Source organism: Cololabis saira, chromosome 19 (genome assembly GCF_033807715.1).
Source record: "Cololabis saira isolate AMF1-May2022 chromosome 19, fColSai1.1, whole genome shotgun sequence".
Lineage (NCBI taxonomy): Eukaryota > Metazoa > Chordata > Actinopteri > Beloniformes > Belonidae > Cololabis > Cololabis saira.
The window spans coordinates 40015292-40040125 of record NC_084605.1 but is presented as its reverse complement, the minus strand read 5'-3'; the positions used below and the strand labels follow the sequence as shown (position 1 = coordinate 40040125).

Here is a 24834-nt window from a genome sequence, read left to right as displayed (position 1 = left end):
TTCTCAAAATCAGTCCAAAACGCAGATGAGAGTGAGCAGTGATAAGATGTTAAAAAGTTTAAGATTAAGATTCCCAGAATATTAAATTTTTTTGAAATAGGATATTTGAGTTTTCTTAAGCTGTAAGCCATGATCAGCAATATTAAAATAATAAAAGGTTTGCAATATTTCAGTTGATTTGTAATGAATCCAGAATGTATGACATTTTTGCATTACAGAAAATAAAGGACTTTATCACAATATTCTAATTTTCTGAGACAGTCCTGTACACTTTTGTCTGTTAAATCTAACCCTCTAATCATCAACCACCGTTGTCATGGTAGCAGCAGGGCACGCGGGGCCGCGTCACGCCCGTGCCCCGGAAGTGCTTCTCTTTACCTAACGAGGTGAAGATGGCGGCGCGCTGCGTGTGAAGGGTCGTAACCGGAGCCGGCTTTATGAGCAAGGAACATGTATAAAACGCCATGTAGCAGACTGTCAGGTAACGCCAGTGGGGAGCGGAACTCCCCTCAAGTGCCGTTGCAGTTTTAAGTCATTTGTAATGTGTAAGGATTGGAAGTAACGCCAGAAGCTGGTTATATCAGGGGTTAGCTTAGCATGTAGCTCCCGGATGTAACTCAATCTTAGAGAGAATTGACCTTAGAAGGCTTTATATACACACATCTGACCCGCCACTGCAGAGGCTTGATCACGACTAATACTAAAATGGCCATTTAAATGGGCTGTCATGTCGGTTTGAGAGGTGCTGTATTTGTTGAGAATATTACAGTGAATCCAGGTCTGTAAGACACTAGAATAGAAATAGAAAGCCTTTATTATCATTATAATGGTACAATGCGATAAGGCAGCAGCTCCGTAAAAGTGCACACATGCAAAGACTATGTAAACAAAGACTGTGTAAACAACAAAATGAGAAACAGGAAACATAAATATATATACACTATAAAAATGAGTGAATGAGACAATAATAATGCACATGAATGGATGGAAGAATATTGCACATAGATGAGTAAAGAATATTGCACATAATGGATAGAGATTAGAGAATATTGCACAGGATGAGGAGCTTGAGGACTAAATATTACAGTGAATCCAGGTCTGTAAGACACTAAATATTACAGTGAATCTAGTTGTTGTAAGACACTAAATATCACAGTGAATCCAGGTCTGCAAGACACTAAATATCACAGTGAATCCAGGTGTTGTAAGACACTAAATATCACAGTGAATCCAGGTGTTGTAAGACACTAAATATCACAGTGAATCCAGGTGTTGTAAGACACTAAATATCACAGTGAATCCAGGTGTTGTAAGACACTAAATATCACAGTGAATCCAGGTGTTGTAAGACACTAAATATCACAGTGAATCCAGGTCTGTAAGACACTAAATATCACAGTGAATCCAGGTGTTGTAAGACACTAAATATCACAGTGAATCCAGGTGTTGTAAGACACTAAATATCACAGTGAATCCAGGTGTTGTAAGACACTAAATATCACAGTGAATCCAGGTCTGTAAGACACTAAATATCACAGTGAATCCAGGTCTGTAAGACACTGCAGATGTGACAGCCGCTGCAAAACACTTCACTAGCAACTATCATTCAGTTAATGAAACAAAGTACAGTGTTGGCAAAAATTGAAAGTAGTCATTGTCTTACCATGGAGGTGAAGAGTAATAAACATGTAATATGTTAAATCTCTCGAATCTCCTGTTTTTATCCAAAGCATTCAAATTAACACAAAAGTATCATGATACAACTCATTTGCTGTATGGCAAAAAACAAACAAACAACAAAAAACAAGTTAGACAATCAGATCTATGTTTAATACTTATTATTTTATTTTTCTTGGTTCTGTGCGCCCAGTAAATAAGTAGAGACCAGATACTTTGACAGTGGTTCCTCACAGTTGCTGCCTTGGGATTGGATAAGTTTGATCATCTCAGTCACTACCAGGTTCTCTGTGTTGGCTGTTGAGCTTAATCTGAAGACACAACATGACAGGTTAGATTGTTGATTGATCGTATCAGATAAAGATAATGTTGTCATGAATGTTGTCTTTTAAATTGATTTGGTCCAAAAAGTCTCAAAATATTCACCATACATACATATACAAATCCTTTTTTATAATAAATTTAACACAGGGAATTTGGGATCTTGAAAAGAAGAAATGTTGTAGCTGAGTTGTTTCTTACTAACCAGATAATTATTTTCTTTTTGTCTGCTTGATATAAATATTTTTTTGTCCTTTTTCATATTTTTCTTTCGCAGGTTTTGTTGGTGTAAGTGTGAAAAAGAAATTGGTCCAAATTGCTCCTCGATGTAACCAGACTGCTCGCTGCCTTATTCAGCTGCACAGAAAAGATCCGTCGACCTGGCTGACGTACCAGCATCTCACCTTCCTCAAACGACAGGTATCGTTTGCTTGACTCGGAATGTCCATGTTGTCTTTTTTCCTCCAAAATAAATGTAAACTTTACATGTATCAAAAACTTGCTTGCCTGTATTGTTGTGCTGTGCTCAGAAACTGTTTGTTCTTCAAATTAAGTTTTTTTTTTTTTTTTTTTTTCCTCAAGTATGTCACAAAAAACCAGAGTGAGCTTCATCAGCGTGCCATCCCCAAACAGGCACATGTTGTGACCATCGTGGATGAGAGAGATGACAGCGTTGAAACGCAAGTGCAGAGAGTCCCAACGATCAATCATGTGGATGCAGACGTTGTTCCAAAGCCAGACTGCGACACCAGTAAGACGGAGCCTGAAACCTCCACCCTGACCCCCTCTACGGAAAATGTGGCAGTGCCAAAAGGTTCTGTGTCCACTGCAGCTTCATCCTCGGTTGAGACTCCACACATCCAAGTAGAGACAGAGGCACAGCGGAACGCCCGCCTGGACCGCCAGTGGAAGCAGCTGAAGGTGGATGTGTCTGAGCTGCCGGATATCTATGCCAGACTCGCCAAAATCAAACTCACAGGTGGAGTACTTCACGGTTACGACATGGATCTCTCAAAATGAGAATGCGTCCGAAATGCCGGACTAAACAGTATATACTCAAAAAGTATACTTAAGTTCAGCACACTTTTGAGTAAATATCAGTAGTATGCATTAATTGGGACGTACTATTAAGAGCCAAAGGTTGTTACCATGGTAACAACTCCTGTCACAGCAGCAGTAGCAGCTGTTACCATGGTAACAGCAGCAGTAGCAGCAGCACCGCTCCGCTCTTTCCCGTTTATCCTGACCCAAATAAGATGACATTATATAATATTATTATATACCAATATTATATAATAATATTGTTATACTTAATATTATACTTATGACATATACTTAGCAACCAAAAGCTGCTGCATTGCATTGTGGGAAGTTTCTGCTTAGCTAGTGTCCATCAATCCACACTAATACATTTCTCCAGAATGAGTATGGATAGTACATACTATTGAGTATGTACTAATGTTTCAGACGCTCTAAAAAATCTCACATACTGTTTTTGCTACTCATTAGGGTGGAAGGATGGGATTTGGGACGTAGCATGTGTTCTTGGATATTTTTGTGGTTAAAATATTTCAACAGTTAGTTAATTATATAGTTATAGGCACATTCATCATTTTAACTGACCTACGCTGATTGAAGTTACTGTAAAAAATATCTGCAGTAGGTTTTAAAAAGAAAGTCTAAATTCAGTGGACGCTAAATTGATTTGCTTTGATCTTCTTCAGTCTTTATCACCACTGTCCTTTTGTCTTCACAAAACTAAAATAGTATATTTGCAAGACTTATTTATTTGTTAGAGTAACCAGAGGTCCTGCACTCTGCCTGGGCTTTTCTAGTTTCCTCTTCTTTTAAAAGAAAATAATGCAGAAGACATTGGTAAGGAGCAGCCAGAGAGGCTGGATTATAGGGAAGTAGGAACCAGGTTAGATAACTGCCAGCTCCTGGCTCTTCATTATAATTGTGTTAAAGAGCTTACGATGGTACGGAGACACACACATGCAGTGTGAAAATAACTTCAACATTACAGGTGGTGCAGCACCCTCCTGTAGAGGTGAGGCTCACTTTATCTTTAAATATCTTTAAATGGTTGGCAAATCAATGTGTGTTGATATGATGTGGAAAAAGTTATTTTTATTTGCTAAATTTAAAAAAAGGGAAATTAAACACAATGTCATATCATATTCATGACTGTCTGGTGTCAGAGGCCTGAAACAGATGGTGTTAAGAATATGAATGTTGTGTTTCAACCGGAAATGTATTTGTGTCATTGACAGGAGCAGCAGAAAATGCCGTAGTAAAGTTGGCTTGTACACCTCAGGAAGAATTGTCTTTCTTTAACGTGGACAGACAGTTTCACTTAAGAGATGCAAAAAATTTAGAGGTGATCCAAACATTGGAAGATTTTCTAACATCTGAAACCCTCTAAATAAATCTGCTCAGACTCAGAATTCATTGTTCACATTTAACTTGCTGAGTCTTGAAGAGAGCTGGGATCACCGCCCTTACTATTGAGTTGAGTAATTAGTAAAATTCACGTAAGAACAAACAAAACAGACAAACCTGCTGTTTAACAAATGCCTATTTATGTCATCTTCAGTTTGGATTTATTGATTTCAAAAATTGTTAAATAATGGTAATGATCAAGTTCAAATTTAACTGGAAGGTCGCTCTGCAAGACGCACACTTGGATTTCAGATTTTTTTCTTTTTTTTTTTCCAGCTCTGGTGGTTACAACTGCAGCAGCTGGATATGCAATGGCTCCAGTGCCCTTTGACCCCCTCATCTTTTTCGTTTCTTCTCTGGGAACAGGCCTCGCGTCTTGTGCTGCTAACTCAATTAACCAGGTTGGTTGACGTCGGTGATGCCCTGCATGCACGTTTCCCAGTGAATGTGTGTTCTCTGTCTGGCTTTCTACGTCATCACAAACATCCAGCAATTTCAGGTTGATGTCTTGAGATTTATCAGGATCTTATCTAAACGGAAAAGGCCCATAACTGAAAAAGGAAATGAATGCATCGACTGTGTAATTGTTTAATAGCTGTAGGAAACTGTGTTTAGGATCTTTAATCTGTTTGGTTTTACATTTTTTTCTTTTTTAAAAAAAATATTACCTGTTAATCTGAACAGTAATCGTGATAATGAAGTTATTATTATATTATAATTATAGTAAAGGCGGGGGGGCGGGCTGGACTGGCTGAGGGTGGAGGTGAGCGGGGGCTCCATGCCTGGCTCTGTGGGGTTCAGTAGTGAACTTTCAGCGCTCTTTTCTTCGTGTGTGTGTGTGTGTGTTTTTTTTTGCACAATAGTTGTCCTTATCTCTTTGATTCACTGTGACCGGAAAAGCCGGAAGCTAAACAAAGTATCAACTAGCGCTCGCGGGGGGTATTGCACCGTGGCGAAATGGAGTGACGGAGAAATAGATGGTAGATTAACCAGCACAAGAAACCCCAAGGCTTGTTTGTTTTGCTGCAGTCGCGTCACGGCAACGGCGTAGGCTCTGCGTTGGTTTAACGCAGAACCTTAATTTAGGCTTAAGTTTTTCCCATGTCTTGTAAATGTAAATAGTACACGGAATGCTCAGAAAGTGTTGTGTTTCTGCACCAATTTTACTCCGATGTACTGTATATATAATCTTAATATATATATATTCTCATAACACCCCGCACTTTTAACAACACAGCCTCTCCTAAAACGTCATGTTGTGCCAGTAAGAGAAACTCCTGAAAGAAGAAGCTGCGCATCCACTTTTGTTCCCTCTCTGCATTCTTCTTTTACGATGTATCTCTAACACGCATCAAGCTGACTGCAATGCTATCATTATTTCCCTCTTGAAAGCTTTTTTTTTTTCTTTCAGGCTCTAAACAAAGGAGCACTTTTGTACTTTTTACCCCCTAGTGTTGACGTTGTACATCGGAATTTGCTCCATGACTTGAGAATATTAGTATAATGGGGGACTTCTCCCGTAACCCTGGATTGAACTGTGCTTTGTGATGTCTTTGGCCTGTAATTTGGCAAAGACGTGGATTACACTGCAGGTTCGTGTCCTTGAGACGGACCCCATCTTCACGCAAACCCCCGCCGGAGTCTCACGTAAACAACGGCGTTCCAGTCTCTGTTTTTATTGTTCTGCAATAGTAAAGAGCTCCACAAGTTAAAGTTCATTACTCTGGCCATCTTGAATGAGACCTTGTGTGATTTAAGAGGTAAACATCTATGGAAATGAAGCCTTGTTTACCCTTTTTTGTTTTTGTGCTCAGGATTAAATTGTGTCAATCACTCTGATCCAGAAAGTTAAAATCTTATTGGCTCTGCAGTGACCTAAAACCAGGGATGGCATGTCTTTTTTTTTTGTGACCCTTTTCACCTCCACCTCACACTGAACAGGTGTGTAAATATCCTGCAGGTATTTGAAGAATGTCCCACTCCCTGCGCGGCGAATAGTTAGGCCCGGACCCAAACTCTAAAACCTCCAGGGTGCTGAGTGACGCAGGAGAAAGCAGACAGTGTTCTCGGTGCGGGCGTCTCTTCATCCCCGGTCCATCCTCGAATCAGTCCTGTCCCGTATCCGGAGATATCCACAAAACAAATCATATCCCATGAAGCAGCGTTATTTGGATTTGTTTGGTTTTCCCTTCAGGTCTCTCTTCTACGGAAGAGTATTAGGGCCAGGCAGGAGAAAAATAAAAATAATATTTTAGAGGAGGGAAATTTTCGAGAAAAAAGTCGAAATGTCGAGAAAAAAGTCAAACTGTCTTTCAACTTTATTTTCTCTAAATTTCGACTTTATTCACGAAATTTCAACTTAATTCTTGAAATTGTATTTCAACATTAATCTCGACATTTCGACTTTTTTCTCAAAATTGTATTTCAACATTAATCTCGACATTGACTTATTTCTCTAAGTGCACAATAAAAAAAAAAATCTTTCCCTCTCAAATGTTTTTTCTCCTGCATGGCCCTAATACTCTTCCGTGCGCTTCAAATCATGTGCTCTGGCTTTGCTCTCAGTTAAATTAGTTCACAAGCGTTGAATCATGTGGGAAATGCAAATTTAGTGCCATTTTGAGATGATTTTATAAAAGAAAAATGGGTGTAAAGTTACTGCATAATGCTTTAAAAACCGCCCAGACAGTGATGATTAGATTGCCACTGTTTTTAAAGTTAATTTTGCACAGCACATGTCCCTGAAGGCTTCTTACTGCACAATCCCAGGTATTTTAAGAACGCTACCGTTAAATATACGGCGAATTAAACAGATCTTAGTTGAATTTCCTTTGATATTTCGCTCGTGAATCTCAGCCCGCAACTCATCACTGCTTATTGTGTTTGATTCCAAGAAATCCTTTTATGAGGCTCGCTGGCTGGTGTGAGATGATTTTCTGTGGTCACATCGTCACCACTCATAACTGGAAATGGCTGGAGAAGGAATTGTAGTTTTAGACTGATTATTCACCTGTCTTACGTGAAGCTGACTTTGAAGCTGATCTTTAAATAAAGTCAGGCGAGAAGGAACCTGTGAAGGATTAGAGGGTGAACAGGAACGTGTTTGCAGTGGGTTAGGCTGGCTTCCATCTGCCCGTGGAGTCTGAACAAACAGCTTTTCTGCATTCACTGTAAACGTACGGCGTCGCTTTTTCTTTTTCTTCTCCGTAATTATGAACAGACAAACACCAGAGATGTCATGTTTGACACCGCGGCTGTGATGGGAGACTTCACCCCTTTGAAGTGGACTCACACATTCAAGGATGATGCTGGTTGTCTTTGTCACACACACACACACACACACACACACACACACACACACACACACACACACACACACACACACACACACACACACACACACACACACACACACACACACACACACACTCACCTGCCTGCTATTCATCTCAGTGTTTTGATCATCTTTTTGTCTTTTATTCAACTTCTTTTAATCTTTAAAATACCTACGCTTCATTGTGAGTGATCAAAGCTGAAGGTGTTTTATGTGAAGAAGAATATAAAAGAGACGGACAGAGAGAAGGCAGAAGCAACGGTTGAAGTCTCTACCTCTGTCCTTGTGCTGAGCGTCGTGTTTGCATCTGACCACACAACTAACACATTAGAGAGGAGAGGAGGGGGATTATGGAGAGAAAGGAACGTGCTTCAGCTCGTGGAGGCAGCAGTCCCGTCTTCGTCTGAGCGGTGGACTGGCACTTACCCACAGGGCAAACAGAAACCGTTGTGGTTTCTTTTGAAAATGTTATTCTATTTACGAAACTGGTGGAAGGAACCATGAGTCACGTCGCGGCGGCCAGTCGCTCTTTTAAGTTTCTTGGCAGCCGCAAGGCTTGTCATGCCTGATTTATAGAAAGAAAGGCAACTGGGATCCAGCAACAATGGGCTTTAATTATTCCAAGCTCCGATTCCCGTTTCCCAATGTGCAACCGTGCAGGGTGTTGTTTTAGCGGCTGCAACTAACGATTCATTTGGTGGTTTCGGTAATCCGCCGGTTAATTTTTGGAGTATTCAGTCAGCTGAACGGCAGTACTGTATTGCAGGTGTAGATGTTGGCACGCTCGAAAGTTGTCTAGCTTTTCCGTTTCGCCGTAGCTCTTCTTCGTAAGCGGGGTTTCACGCTGTCGTCATGGCAACCGACTTCTTCCAGTTATAGCTGATTATTAAGCGCAGCCAGATCAACCTTAGCGTGTCATTGATATTCACGTGGGTTTATTACGGAAGAGTATTAGGTCCAGGCAGGAGAAAAATAAAAATAATATTTTAGAGGAGGAAGATTTTTTTTTTCATTATGCAGTTCGAGAAAAAAGTCGAAATGTCGAAGTACAATTTCGAGAAAAAAGTCAAAATGTTGAGAAAAAAGTCAATATTTCGTAAATAAAGTTGAACAACAAGGTTCAGAATACAAGAATTGGACTTACGATATTGATTTGAAACACACATCACACATATGCAGTTGCATAACTTCAGAAACGTCTCCTTAACGTTCCACTCCAAGGATGTAAGTTAGTTAGTTAGTTAGTTAGTTAGTTAGTTACGGCTGCTGCAGCAGAGCTGTCAGTCGCTCTAACTGGATTTGATGGGCCAGAGGAGACATTTACACTTTATTCACCAAATTGTATTTCAACATTAATCTCGACTTTTTTCTCGACATTTCGACTTTTTTCTCGAAGTGCACAATAAAAAAAAATCTTCCCCTCTCAAATATTTTTTTTCCTGCATGGCCCAAATGCTTTTCCGTAGTTTATACTTCATGCCAACGCATTTTTGATAGAGAGCTGTTAGAAGCTGACCGTAGTTTTGGGTTCGGGGGGTTCTGGGGCCCACGCCGGTCCTGCAGGTGTTCAGCTGTCTGAGCACCACTTCAGCTAATTGGATAATTTGGTCAGATGAAAGTTTGATGCCGGAGCCTGAAAGACCCAGACGGGTCTAACGTAGTCTAGCAGGGCGGATCGGACCAGATAAGGCCTTTTACTGTCAAATGAGTCCCACTGAGCCGCTTTGACAGCGTCTGTAGCGTGAGCCACACCACGTCGGTTTGTGTGTTTGTTCCAGTGAAAGATCAAGCCGGCTCACGTCGCGGCTGCCTAATGTCATTTCTGCTTTCGTGACGACGGCAGGGAGTTTTCTTTTGTGTGCGTCTCTTGTGTGGTGAGCCTGTTGAGGCTGGCACGCTTCAGCCAGCCCCCACAAGCCCCTTCCAGCCTGCACCACTTTCAGCTACACCCTTATTTGTTTGCTCTTTGCAGACATGCATTATTTACATTGATCTCGCATGCTGTTGAACCTACACAGCACATCCTGGTCAGCCTGCAGTATGAAGGGAGATGACTGAGCAGAGACGAGCCATCCTTTTCAGTTACAAGTTACCATATCTGAGGCCGCTTGAATGCAGCTTTAGTAGCACTAGAATTAAAGGCTTTTGCAGCGAAGAAAGTCAAAAGATTTGAAAAGCCTTTCTGACAGATAGTCGGTTTCCTAAAATTCTGTTCTGTTGAGCCAAATGATTGAACCTGGTTAAAACTGATCTTCACACTCATTGCTGTGTAATCTTATAACCCTTTTAAATCTAGAGACTGCTCATGCCTTTAACCTGAAAAGCCTCCGTTAAGCTCATCAAAGGCTAAAGATACCCCAGTTTCCTCCTTCAAGTGCACAAAGAAGGCTTTTTCTTTTAGCTGAAACCTCTTGTTTTGGTACCTTTTAGTTGTGTGTGGCCTTTTATGTTTCAGTATTGTAGTCATTGTAGTCTAAACGTGTGTCCCTTTTGAGGCAAGCCGAGGTTAATCCATAAATCTGGTTTGTTAAATTGCACTAATGCAGGTCTACCAGCTGGTCTTGGCTGCAGCCCATAAGACACTCTTTGTGTAACGCGTGTAATAGTGCTGGGCGGTATGACCAAAAATTTATATCACGGTATTTTTCAAAATTATATCGGTTTCACGGTATATCACTGTATTTTTTTTCTCATGCACAACTGGGTGTTAAACACATTTTCTAATGATTTGGAAAGGAATTGCTGCAGTAAATTGGCTTATAAAGGCCTATTTTACTGTCAAATCAAATCCAATTAATTTGATTTAGGCATGCTTTTCAAAAAACGTCTGACTCCAACCCCCCGACCAATCAGTGGCCTGTAGTGTGATGATGTCAGATACAGCCGACTCAGCAACTTAGAACCTCGGCATAATAGTTACAGAAAAAGTATCTACCGGTACTCGGCACGTTAGACCCCTAGTGGAGAAGAACCAAACTGAGGCGAGTCGAGTCGGGCTGAGTAGGTTCTAGTGGAAAAGCACCATTAGTGTTGTGGCTCCCTGACTGAGCTGGACCTGAATTACAAACCTGGAGTCAACTATTACCGCTGGCTTTCAGGGTTGATTCCATCCATGTCAGGTGTATTTTACAGGGGTTCAAGTCCCTCGTTTAACCCTCCGGTTCATTTAACGCTGCTGTTCCAGAAACATCGGCCTTACTGCTAACCTGCTCGTACTGTTTGGATCAGCAGGGATGGAAACGGTAACAACCTATTATCTTTTATTTAGTACATCTCTGAGATACTGAATATCTCTTAGGCATGAAGACAGCTGTTATTCTTGGACATGGAGTCATCTAAACACTGGTATCAAACAATCTTAAAGTCTCCTTCCACTGCCAAGGGATTTCAGACTTGTTTAAATTTAAATAATTATGGTAGAGTAAACTGTTGTCAGCCTTTGTAAGAGAAGGAAACAGTAAGATGTTGTGGACTGAAACTTTTATAATATACAGAAAACGTCTCTTTCCTCTTGGACTTGTGTGGCGTTAGTACATCCCTCTGTACTTTCTGATGGTACCACATGGCACACACGTACAGATCAAACGCTGGGATTGTTATTCCTCATTACGTGACAGACTACGCTTTGCACCACGCCGTGGAAAACAACACGTCAACCTGCTGGAAATCAATAATACCGGTACTTAACTACCTGGTGATGTTAAGGACTGTGATCTTTCCAGCTTCACTGAAGGCCGTTGCAGAAACCCAGCTGCTTATCTGCTCTTACTTTAGCGATAAACCAAGTGACAATAAAGTCATTTTCTATCAGTCAGGCTGTTATTTACACTTGTGACATTTTATATTCTGAGATTATTATATTATATAAAGTATGACACAGATAGAAAATGCTGCAGTAGCCTCTGCCAGTATCTTGAGAGGGATTTAGGATTTAGACTTCATGCATTTAAGAGCAAATCTTTTCAGAAGATTACAAAATAATATACATTTACAATTTAGTGCAGAAATTCATGTGATTGATTGTTATTAAGAAAAATAATCTCTTGCTCCATTGTGCTGAAATGGTCCCGCCAGATCAGTTATCTTGTGTTTCTGAAGTGGTGGCTGACTCCGCTCCCTAAAAGCAGCAGCTCTGAACCGGTGAACCGAGCTGTCAAGACCGGGGGAAAAGGCTCCGTTTGTGCTCGCTCTTTGTGGTATTTTGACCAAAACATGTCACAGACATTTCATTAGGATCCCAGAAAATGCATCAGCCTTTGAAGAAAAAAAGGCATAATAGGTCTCCTTTAAGGCTTTTGAAGTTGTGATGAAAATAGAGAATGCCTTTAGCTTTTATTTCATACTATGTTTATTGCTTTTGCATGCGCAAATAAGTTGTTTAAGCCTAAATGGTCTTGTGATTTTTTTAATTGTATTTCCATATCTACTTTGCAGTACTGTACAGTACTTTATTAGATTTACTGTTTTTGCTTATTGTCAGTATTAAATGCTTTGGTCCTTTGTCTCGAAATGATGCAGGGCTTTTTAATTTAAAGTAAGAGGTCAGACACATCAGATTTTCATCAAATGCGTTATTTTTACATAAAAGGAGACCCCCTTCTTAGCTGCAGATGTTACTAAGATCCTGTTTTGCACCAGCTTAGTTAAAACAAAAGAGCGAGTTGATCTCTGACATAAACGCATTCTAGCTTTTTTGTTCTGATGGTTTCCACCAAGCTGTTAATACAGCCTCGGAGAATGTCTGGACATTTCCTTTCTTAAATGCCCTGGAAACATGGCACAAAAAGGACCCAATTGGTATCTCCCTTCTAGTGCTGGATTAAAATGAATATTTAACCACGCAGCTCTGTTTAATAGTTAATTTTTTAAAGCCTTTTGTCTTCGTCAGCGGTGGGGTGCCAGTTCATTTGAGACTCCACAAATTGATTTCTTGTAGCCTCAGATGGGAGACAGATGCTCTCCTCTGATAATGCCATGAAAGGGAAAATCCACCTATTATATGCCCTGAAGATAACGGCCACCACGAAGCTAAGTGTTATTCAGGTTTAAGATTTAAATACAACGCTATCGATACACTTATTGTTGTTAGTGTGTATTTTTACTTTGTAAATATACATCATCCTTTACTAGAATCTGGCATCAGCATTCAAATTGAACAACACTTTAGAGTAATAACTCTTGTTTTATATAATAATAGTTGTCCCTCTTGTTTGGAGCCTTAAAATGTAGAGTCTGTAACAAACAAATCGTTGTTTTAATATCAAGACCCAAACAAGTCAAATATGTCAAAACAACAAAGAAACTATTTATGACCACGTTATTCGCTGTGATTTTACATTTTAATCAAAGCAGATAAATAGAATAATAAATAGAAAGGCAGGGTAAATTTCCAGAGATAAAGCTAAAGGTAATTCTGCCAGCAGAAGCATTTTAATCAAATCCCTGTTTGGTGCTAATTTTATGCGGTGCAGCTTTCTTGCTGATTCAATCCTTTGAAATACATGGCCACCTCTTCCAGTTTAACCTGCTTTATAAACTTTAACGAGCTGAACAGAGGGGAATGTAAAGAAATATATATAACGAACGTGGCGAGCAAAGTTTTTCACACTGTCAGCTTTCCTCAACTTGTCTCCATGTCAGCAGTCGGCGTGCATCACAACGCACTCGAGCAGCGTTGATATTAGTCACACCAAATGTTGTTATCGTTGCCAAGTTAACAACAAGGTGAGATTTTATTTCCCATTATTGGAGATAATTATGATCTTAGTGCTTTTTATTCACCTCTCGAAAACGGCTTTCCTTAAACTGTATGAGACTGCGATTGAACATGTGTCATGTAAGCAAGGCAAGTTTATGTGTATAGCACAATTAAACACAAGGTAATTAAAAGTGCTTTACATCAACATTAAAAGCGGCAAGACACAATTAAACAGTAAATAACAAATAAAATGATAAGAAAAGAGGTAAAATAATAAAAAGCACCAGTTGTTAAAAAGTAAGGGCAGTAGATCCAGCAGGTACATCTCTTTCTTACAATGGTAAGAATTACGTTTCTATACGGTCAAAACGTACAAAGACCAGGTCAAATACAGTATTAGAAAAGTAATCTGTGCTGATTCGTGCGGTGAATCAGACCAATTTGGCAATTCTACGTCACAATGTCTGCATTCAGGGCTTATCTGTCACTAGTGTAACTTCGTGCGGTTTTCAAAAATCACAAGTATTTAATTTAAGAGTACGCTTCAGTAAACAGTAATGTTTTTATCCTGATTTAAAGGAGCTGACAGTTGGAGCAGACCTCAGGTCTACAGGAAGTTTGTCCCATAGATGAGCAGAATAAGTGCACGCTGCCTGTAAGCCAGAAATAGACTTTACATTTGGACCTCTGACACGACTCAGATCAGCACTCAAAGTTCTGGTAACAAAATTAATATCAGAACCGGAACATAATTGTATCATAATCTCATCATCTCTCGTGAGAACACAAATAAACAAAACCTGAATCTATTCGTACAATTTAAAGCTTTGAGTCTGTTACGAAAAACCGCTCGCATTCATCCTGATCTTAGTTGCACTCGAGCCTTAAATAAATGCACTCTGTCCTCACTTCAAAGGGACACGCCAGACAAATGGAAAAACGCCGCGCTTAGTGGACTTGTCAGCAACATGTTGTCATCTATGTGATGCTCACACTCCAGCGCTGCTCTACAGCACCTCGGTGAGCTGTCAGCGCCACAAACACACCTCCTAACAACAGAGACGACGTCACCAAAGAGTCACGACACACGCTGAAGTGACGGGCAGGTGGAGGAGCCTCTTCTGCAGCCTCCGTCATTAGCCTCTGGTTTTTGACAACAGTCTGTAATTATGAGCTTTGGTGACCAACCAGGGGAGATGTAGACACTACTTAGACCTGAGTCAGAGAAGGGGGGAAAACGCCCACTTTAAAACTGTCTGGCACCACTAAATCTCTCAACACTGCTTTGACAAAACATCATTCTGGTTGCTTTTGGCAACAGCTGACGTAACTCAAGCTGAATTTTTTCATTTTTTTTTCCATCAACCAACACGCTCCCTCAGATGGGTTGAGTTTCTCCATCGCTGTTGCAGCATGTGGCCGTTTTTCGCATGTGGAGTCTGAATATATCCATGTATTATAGGGGTGTAACGATACACTAATCTCACGATACGGTACGATACACGATATTGAGGTCACGATAACGATACGATACGATATTATAGCAGTATTTTTTAACAACCTTGAATGAGGAACATATGACTGGAAAAAAATGTCTTTTATTTGAAAGACACATAATACAAAACAATGCTGTGCGTTTGCCCTATTTTTACAGTTTAATGCTGTAAAGTGTAATGCTTTATAACTGTTTAAGTTTTAAAGAGAAAGCCAGGCCAACCATTTTCTACAAACTGAACTAAAAGTAAATGTCAGGTTTGCATTATGCATCTTCAGTTTCATACAAGTAAAAATATTTTGCCACAAACTGAATAGTTTCTCTCATGTATGATTTGACTCTTTTCTTTTCCAGAAATTTAACAACTAAAATTGAATAAATAAATACAAGTAAATAAATACATACAATTTTCATCATAAAAAGATTTATTCCTGCTCACCTTATAAGTGTAAGAGGAGATTCATTTTTGTTAAGAAGGTTATTTTGGTAATTCAGGGTTCATTATTTTGTAAATATATTCTTTATATTCTGTAAATCAGGGACTATAATTACACTAGTCAGTATATCAGTTGTTAGTATGTTTTAGATTGGGCGGAGTGATACAGCACTAGGTGTTGTGTTGATGTTCTGAAATCCTACACTGTTGAGCGGACATTGAAGTACACGCAAACTCACGCAGAAGTTGTCTCCGTGTTTATCCTACTCACGACCCCAAAAAGGTTTAATTTAATAAGGTAAGGCTTAACTCTACACCAGACTTACATCAGTAAAGGTTCAGAACTCAAAACAGGACCGCAAAACGGGACTACTTTCTCCTGAGCGGAGGAAGATTTTGGTCCGCGCAGCCGCGGCCGCGGTCGGATGCGCGTTTCTAGTCAACACTAGACACAACACTATTAATATTAATAACATAATATCACGATACAGGTTGTCACCTCCACGACACGTATCGTGACGTTTTTGTATCGCGAAATTTCGTGGCACGATATATTGTTACACCCCTAATGTATTATTAACAGCTTTTGGATATGTTTTCCTCTCGGAGCAACTCCAACCTCTCCTGCTGAAGCAGCTCTTTAGATGGGTTTGACTGCGTGATTTAGTCTTGAGCGCTCAGTTCCTGCGTGCAGGAATGGTCGAGGTATCATGCAGGGAAGAGGTTCCGCTATGTCTCCAAGACAAATGACTGTTTCTCACTGCAGAAGATCGTGGACAGTAATAAAGGGTTGTCGAAAAATGCACTTAGTTCAGAAGTGGCCCTCCCGGCTTGTTTCCAAGTCTTTGTGCAGTTTAACTCTTGCACGAAAACGGCCGGAGCGTTGCATGCCTGTGTACTGAATGTAATGTCATTAAATGTAGAAAAAAACCACAGTCCAAATGTTTTAGTTTTTTCTTCCTTTTTGGCAAAGCTGCTCACAATATCCATTATGACAAGAAGATGGTTAAAATACTCTGACAGCAAAAGGAATGGTTTTGCAGCGATGCTGAGCATCTCTGTAATGCTAATTTTAGTCAGATGAGTATATACTTAGTCCTGTGATGAGCGGTTCTGTACTGCAGTCAAATCTGACTAAAGTTATCGTAGTAAATTGTTATTGTTATGTGTAAGATCGTTATTGGGTTTTGTGGTTTTTGCCCAGCCGTTCCTGCTTTTAGTTTGGTGGAGGAGCAATTTCAAATCTGGATTCAAACACAGTCAGTATTCTGTATTTAAAACCTTTTAAGGTGCTTCAAACGAGTAAAATTACGAACAGTGTTGTGTATGATTAATTACGTTTTGACGCTAAGCATGGGTAAGAAATGTTTTTGCGAGGCTGCAGAAAATAAGGAAAATGCATAAATGGAATGTGTGAAAATTTAAAGTTTTGTGTACATATGTCTTTTAACTGGTGGAAGTCAAGTTTGCCCTCTCTTTTTAAAGGTAACTTGGCCAAAGGCAAGCAGGAACACCGTTTGTAATGCTGGGATCCATTGGTAATTAACAGAAGCAGCCCTGTTTATGGTTGCCCCTGAGCCAGCACCACACGCTAATTTAATCAAACGAAAAGCTCTTGGGCCAAGTGCATCATTCCTGGAAAACAAGACGGTTGCTGACATACACCGAGCCTCTCTGCAAGCTTTGGATGTGTCTTTCATTATCCAAATATTGGCTTAACTGCCAAGATTATTTTGTTCAAAACAAATTTGTCTTGTAAGACAGTCTTGTTTATCCTTACTGGCTCATGGAAGTTTAGGGTCATTATCTTCATCTTGCCATTTCCTGAGAAATGCATACACGATCTTAAATCCAAAGAGATGTGCAGCTGCTCATTTCGTCCAGGTTGATGTTGACAGAGGTTATTTTAGTCTGCACTGATGTTATTAGCTGTTGATTGACATGATCTGATTTTCAGTAACGGGACAGTCTGTTTATTTTTTTCCAGTCAGAAACACATGGTAGCATATGATGCTCTGGGTCTGCAGATAAATAAGTGCTTACATTCTGGCATTCCTTAACTTTTCTGTAAATGGGGGTCACCAATTTTACTCCAATGGACTTTACATACTGGCCCAAGCAGGAGAGAATAATCCCATAATGCACTTATGGTAATATATATATAATATAAAAAGATGAGAAGATCCTTCATATTGTTACGGCCCTTTTAACTCTGGTTTGTGACAGATTCAGCTGCATGTACGGTATCAGTACAATTAATTAAAACGCTGCGGCTCCTCCAGGTGGAAGTATCCGGGTCTACCTCACCAGCTGGAAGTATCCGGGTCTTCCTCACCAGCTTTAAGTATCCGGGTCTTCCTCACCAGCTGGAAGTGCCCGGGTCTTCCTCACCAGCTGGAAGTATCCAGGTCTTCCTCACCAGCTGGAAGTATTTTGTTCTACCTCGGGAGGCGGGAAAAGGAGGTGATCTGATTTTACGCCTTTCCAGAAAGTGGCTCTTGCATACGGCACCGTTACCGGCAAAAGGCGGAAATGTTCTGCAAAAGAATGCCAGTTTGTAAGCATCTATAGAAATGTCCATCAGGATGAAAGGTTATTGGGACGCTTGTCTTCAATGTGAAACATGTAGGAACAGCAACTTGCAGAGCCTGTAAAATAAAAACCTAATCCAGCACTTCAAAAGAGCATCTTTGCTGAAAATGCCCAATTTAGGAAGCTAACAGAGGCCATATGCGTTTGATTAGAGTTTGTGGGGGGAAAGTTGGAATCGGTCAAAGAAATCCAGAATCCAGAAATTGGAATTGACCACGAAAATTGTTGCTAAAAGTATCGTTTTCCTTCCGTCCATCTGCATGTCCCCTCTCTATTCTACATATACTGGATGATTTTAACTTTCCAAAATGATTGCTTTTCCGTATCCATTTTTGTTTGTTTGAATTTTGACTAATGTCAGTAGTGTGAATGGGTTCATTTCCTTCTCCAGGTTTGAAGTTAAAGGGCTCTTCATGATGCCTTAAATTACACCTCATCTATTGAAGTAATGTCCTGAGAGTTTACTATTGTACAGTTCTCCCTATCAGCTGAGCATCGTGAAGACATCCTTTTATTACCAGACGCCTCATATTTAGACTTGCTGTCAGTTTTTGCTGCTTGGTGGTTTCAGCAATTGTGCTGGAGCTTTCAGCTCCTCCACGTCTTTGAAGTGTTGAAAGGTCTGGTCCCCAGTGACTATTATTCAGGCTATATTTCCTGATTCTTAGCTGTCATCCCAATCCTCAATCCTTCATTATGTAATCACAAAGCCTGTCCTGAACAACTGAAAAATGCCAAAGCTGATATTTAGCATAAAAAAGGGTTTGTTTTGTATGGTCAAAGGTGGTCTTTTAGTTTTGCTCATAATAGTCTCATTTAATGCAGAAATGTCCTAGAGAGCCATATTGTCATAACACTTGTTACCATGCAAAGCCTGTTGAATGTTAGAGGCGGAGAGCACCCTAAAAATATAGTTCCTGTCTTTCCAAGTCCTGCTCACCATGATGCAACCCAACATCAGCTAGTGATTCAATTCAACATCTAACGACTGTCATTCACATTTCTCCTCATTAACCTTGATACATTTACTAGTGACTGCCTGCTCTTTATAAAGACACTGTTAACCACTACATAAATCTTTGTTTAATCCTTTCTTGAGATGGTAGAGTAACGACTTAGATATTTGTGTGATAATTAGGGCTGGGTATTGATTCAAATGTCAAGAATCGATTCGATTCCGATTTTTAAGATTCAGAATCGATTATCACGATTTGATTCGATCCGATTCCGATATTGATTTGGGTTAGTGTTATTAAAACAGTTTTTTGAGCTGTTGCATGAATGATATGACTGTAGTTCTGCAACATATGAATACTAGTATTATATTGAGATTCAAAAGCAAGTATTGCAGCTAATGATGTTGTAAGGACCAATCAGCTCCCAGAATGCTGATAGAACTGCTTTCAGAAACATTGTGGGGCAGAATTACCAAACAGGTCCAGGGCAGCAAAGAGAGGACGGAGGAAATCGCTTTTATTTTTTCCCATTTATGAGAATTTGGTTTTTAGCATTTTATGTAAATGTAACCCCAAGACGGTATAAAAAGCAAAGAAATGTAGACAATTTATGCAATTATAACTGAAAACTTTAAAGTTTTCATACCTTTAAACATATTTAAAGGCAAAAACATGGCACCAGTTATTCTCGTGTCCACCAAAACATTCCTTTTTTGGGCATAAACAAAAAATACTAAAAGTTGTAATGTAATGATGAAAACCTTTTTTTTTTTTTTTTTTTGAATTGATCTTTAGACATATGAATCGATTTTTAGGAATTAATATGAGAATCAATTTAGTCCTGAAATGAAGTTTCACGCCGTGGATTTTGTAAGACTTGGGAATGCTGTTTAGTCTGTAGAGAAAAACAACACCTCACATGTCTCTCAAGCGTACCATGTCATCCATCTAAGGCAAAAACTCATCATTGCAGCATTTTAGATAAAATCAAGGAAAATCATGCAATATAGACTTTAAAATATTTTTCTTGGAAGCTTCAAGGGGTTAATTAGTCACTCGGTGGTTTCTCTCTATGGAACAACTCAGTTACGAGGACAGTCGGTGGGGCAGTTACAAACATATTTGAGTCAGCAAGGGTGTTTAACTGGGCTTTTTCCTTTTGGCCTAATATACAAGCACGTGAAGGGAGCTGGCTTACCGACCAGCGTTAGACTCTGCCACAACACCACGGAGCTTTTCCAGTTGACCTGTTATGCCACTTACGAAAACAACAGATAAAGCTTTGCTTTAATTGGTGGGCACAAATTGGAAAAAAAAATGGCAAAAGGTGAATTTGACAGATGTTACATGGTTTAGTAAAGACGGGAGGGGATGTTTTCTCCTCGCACGAAGCACATGGCTCTCCGGAGAGCCGAGGAGCCGCTCAGCGCGACACGCGTCCGCGCAGCCGAGCCTTTCTCTTCCACAGCTGAGAAACGTCACCTAGTGTTGCTTAAATGTGACCACATGAAATCATTCACTATCATCGAAACAAAGTCAAACAAGACTATATGAGAGGATGAAACATTGCAGTCCCTACACCTACAATTAGTCTTCATATAAAGGTGCTCTAAAGGGCCCTTATCCCAGGTAAAACCAGGTAAAACTGGGACCTGAACATGTTCTTAGCAGATGTTCTTCAGACGGGGAGTCAGAGAGATGCAACGTGCACTTTCTGTTTTGAAATTACACTTTTTATGTTTGTGCCACTCACTGCTTAGTAACTGTTTAATAAATACAGTTTTGGTAAATTTGACTTATTCCCCCTTTTTGCATGAAAGTTTAAAATGAGCATATATTAATGCAGTATGAACAAGAATTTTTTAATGTAGACATATAGAATCATCATACTGGTGTGTATCATCAAAGTGTTAATTCAAGGCCAAGGCAAAATATCGAGATATATATCTTGTATCGTCACATGGCCTAAAATTATCGGCTTCTGCTTGTCTGACTGTGAGAAGTTTGGTCCAGTTTGATTTCCATCAGACTAAATTCTCCGCTGGTGTTTTTGTGACATATCGCTCATCGATCCTCTGCTGGTCATACTGTACCATCTGACCCCGAGGCTGCTAGCAGTTCAAAGGATCTGTTGGGTGTATGAGGACGTAGGAGTGTGGCAGACTGTCAAGTTTGCACCTATTGATTATGGCACAAAAAGCAGTTCAAAGTCTCTGGGTTTGTGCAACATGTACATATATATTTACCCAGACTGACCCCTGTAACTTGGGCCTTTCTTGCTTTGGAGCCAGCCACACCTGGGGATGACAGAGGGCTTATGAAATTACAGTTGTGTTTCTGAGTTGTTTACATGGACGTCTGCAGCACAACATTACCTTACCCCTCATACTATGCCGTATTCACTCACTTGAAAGCCACATCAGAAGCCGCAGCATTGTCACATCAAACAAAACGGAAAAGTGGTGTCTTTTGTGGGCGTTCATAACATAACCCTGCTCCCTAGGCCCCCCTGTTAAATGGGTTATTAAATCGGAACTGCAGTTTATTGTTCCTACGCCTGGATATCTATGACATCGCCAGTGTGGACCTTGTGCAGATTACATTCGGCAAAAACTAATGCAGCACTCGTCCTTTTTGGCATTATCTCCCTGCATACATGTCTCCAACGTCACTCTGAATGCACAAAGAAGGCCTTATTTTTTTTCAGAGTAAAGGCTTTTTCACTCTGAGTACCATTAATATTATTGTACCGTCACTCATTCACGTAGGACGTAACCTCTGCTGTGCTCCCATTCATGTGACCACTAATTAGACCCACTGTGCAAGTTTACCTTGCACAGATCCAGGGGATGCAACAGGAAAATGTGTGATGGAGGCTAGGCCTGTGTTGAAAAAAATCGATTTTCCGATTCTAAATCGATTCTCATATTAATTCCTAAAAATCGATTTGTATGTCTAAAGATCGATTTTTTTTTTTTCATCATTACATTACAACTTTTGGTATTTTTTTTTGTTTATGCCGAAAAAAAGAATGTTTTGTTGGACACGAGAATAACTGGTGCCATGTTTTTGCCTTTAAATATGTTTAAAGGTATGAAAACATAAAAGTTTTCAGTTATAATTGCATACATTTTCTATATTTCATTACTGTCTTGGGGCTACATTTGCATAAAATGCTAAAAACCAAATTCTCAAAAATTTAAAACTGAAATAGACCGAAACGGAAACAATTTAAACGGAATGTGGGAAAAAATAAAACCAATTTCATTCAGCCTCTGTTTCCTCCCTGGATCTGTTTGATAATTCTGACCCACACGATGTTTCTTTTTTTACACATATTAATGATTGATACCATGACGGTAGAAACCAAAGGTATATATATGTGCATTATTACTATATTTAATATATATACATATATATACGCATACATATGCATACACATACATAAATATACACATACAAACCCAGTTTTTTTTTTTTTTTTTTTTTTTTTTTGGGAGGGGGGGGGGGGGTGACGACGACATCCACTGCCAATCCAGGAAGCAGGAACACACGGAAACACACGTCAAGCACTGGAAATCTGCAGCAAAAAAAACACAAACAAAGTACGAAACCGAAATAATAATAATAATAACCACCTTTGTATAATATAATATTGATAAATTATTAAGTTTTGTTGTCCTGCCAATGGAGGCTCAAATCCTCCATGGCAGGACACTTCCACACCGACACAGACACACAATCACGCACCGTTTCCCCCTCCCGGGGGGGTCCAGCACCGCCAGAAGGCACCCCAGGCGGCACGGCGAGCCCCGCCAGGCCCGGGTATCCCGACCCACCTATCCCAGGCTGGCGAGGGAACCCGGGTGATGTGGGACCCCCTCCCGCCCCGGGTGTTGAGTGCATGTGATTAATGCCATAAAAACAGGGAGGGGGAGGGCCAAGTATCGATTTGACACCGACCCCCCCCCTCCCGAACTACGTGTCATTGTCAAATGTATTTATTAAGTGTTGAATGTGCAGTGTCTACTTTGCTGTTAAAACCGTGGTGACCTAATATACATACCGTGGGGCACACTGGTATTCTGTAGTTGATCCATGTGGATAAATCCTCACAAATCTCCTTCCAGAACCTCTGTACCGGTGTGCAGAACCATAAAGCATGCATATAATTATCTGGGGTGTTCTCTGTGCACTGTGAACAGATATTAGAGGTGACAAAGCCCATCTGGAACATCCTTTGTCCAGTATAATGTATTCTATGAAGAACTTTGTACTGTATAAGTTGTAAGTTTGGGTTTTTAGTCATAGTTAACGTATTTAAGCATATTTGTGACCAAGAAAACTGGTCGGTATTAAGAGAGAGATCCGCCTCCCACTTGGAAATCGGGAGAGAGACTGAATCGTCCAGTTTAGACACTAACCTGTAGAGTTTTGATAACAACTTTAACGTGCTTAGATTCAATAAATCTTATTATTAGCGGGAAGTTGTAAGTTTAATTGGCTAATTTTGTATGTTTTATTTATTATGGCCTTAAGTTGTTGATACTCTAAAAATGTATTCCTGCTAACTCCGTATTGAACAATAAGTGCAGGGCTCCAGACTGCGACCAAATGCTCGCATTTTGCGACCAAAATTTGAGTATGTGCGACTGAATTTCATGTCCACTCGCACACGTGCGACCAGTAAATTTGCCAGCGTTACACCAACGCCGTAGGCTCTGCGTTGGTGTAACGCGGAACCATAAATCAGCCGTTAGACTATCCAATTAAATCATGTTGGACATTTAACTGACGCTGTTGTAAACCAATAAAGCTGCCAGAGCCTTGGTATTATCCAATCAGAAACAGAGGAGGGCGGGTTCGCCCCCGTCCCTCAGGGAAGACTGACTTGTCAGAGACTGGGGGACCAGCAGTCACGTCATTTAATTCACACATGCGTGTGGTGTGAAACTATCAAACAATGAACACGGCGTCAAAGAGCAGCGGTAGCGTTAACAAAGCGCTGGTTTTTAAAACTTGAACTAAATTAAGTTTTCTTTTGAAAAAATGCTGAAAAAAGAGCCGGGGAACCTGCGCTTCTTTCCCCCGCCCGCCCCCGCTGCCCTCGTGAAGAAAACAAACGTCGAAGCGGCCGCCTGAGAAACCAGCGCAGAAAATACAGAACCACAGTTTACTCCGTACAGACGGCGGGCTGAGCAGGACTGTTAATGCTGGAAATTACTTGCTGTTTGAGACTGTGTTAATGCTGCCATGTGCGTCAATCTCCGCTCACACAGACAACCAGCTGCGTTAAGAAACAGACCCCGCTCTCGCGCTCCACGTGAGGAGAGCGCGTCGTACTGTAATACAAAATTATGATTATTACACCTACAGACGTCGCCGTTAAAGTAAATGATCTTTTTTCGCATGTATCTTTTCGTGTCCTGTCAACTGTGTGCGGGCAAAACTTGCAGATCATTGAATCGCCAGGCACGTTACACACGGACAAGGACACACCCATACACACACATACACACTCATATACACTCATACACACTCATACACACCCCCACCCGTGCACAACCAGTGTTCAGTGTTTTGGATATTTCAGCTTAAATTTCAAAATGTTATATAAGTTCAATGAAGTTCATAGCTTATTTGGTTTTTTCTGTTATTGGACACACAGTTTGTCATGACATACCTGAAAAATCCCTGATGCTTCATGGCAAGCTGTGTGTCTGGTGACAGAATAAATTAGACAAGCTAAAATTATTTGTTTACTGCATGAGCTGTTGATATTTCCTTCTTTTTGCACTTTAAATGGATATTGAAAGACCCATTTGAGTTATTTATTTTTTAGTTATTTCACAATAATTATTGTGAAATTATTATTTCACTAGT

General features: G+C 40.2%; 1 protein-coding gene across 2 annotated transcripts in view; it reads left to right on the top strand.

The window, feature by feature from the left end:
* Nucleotides 1–382: 382 nt before the first annotated feature.
* Nucleotides 383–24834, top strand: part of LOC133419670 (protoheme IX farnesyltransferase, mitochondrial) — a 60407-nt gene continuing 35955 nt past the window's right edge. Inside the window, exons 1-5 of one of the 2 annotated variants that reach the window (XM_061709024.1) lie at nucleotides 383–481; nucleotides 2276–2418; nucleotides 2581–2749; nucleotides 2831–2977; nucleotides 4717–4841. In XM_061709024.1, the coding sequence (XP_061565008.1) occupies nucleotides 451–481; nucleotides 2276–2418; nucleotides 2581–2749; nucleotides 2831–2977; nucleotides 4717–4841 (615 nt within the window). In that variant the 5' untranslated portion in view covers nucleotides 383–450. Of the gene's footprint in view, nucleotides 482–2275; nucleotides 2419–2580; nucleotides 2978–4716; nucleotides 4842–24834 lie in introns of both variants that reach the window. The other variant, XM_061709023.1, reaches the window with a different exon arrangement.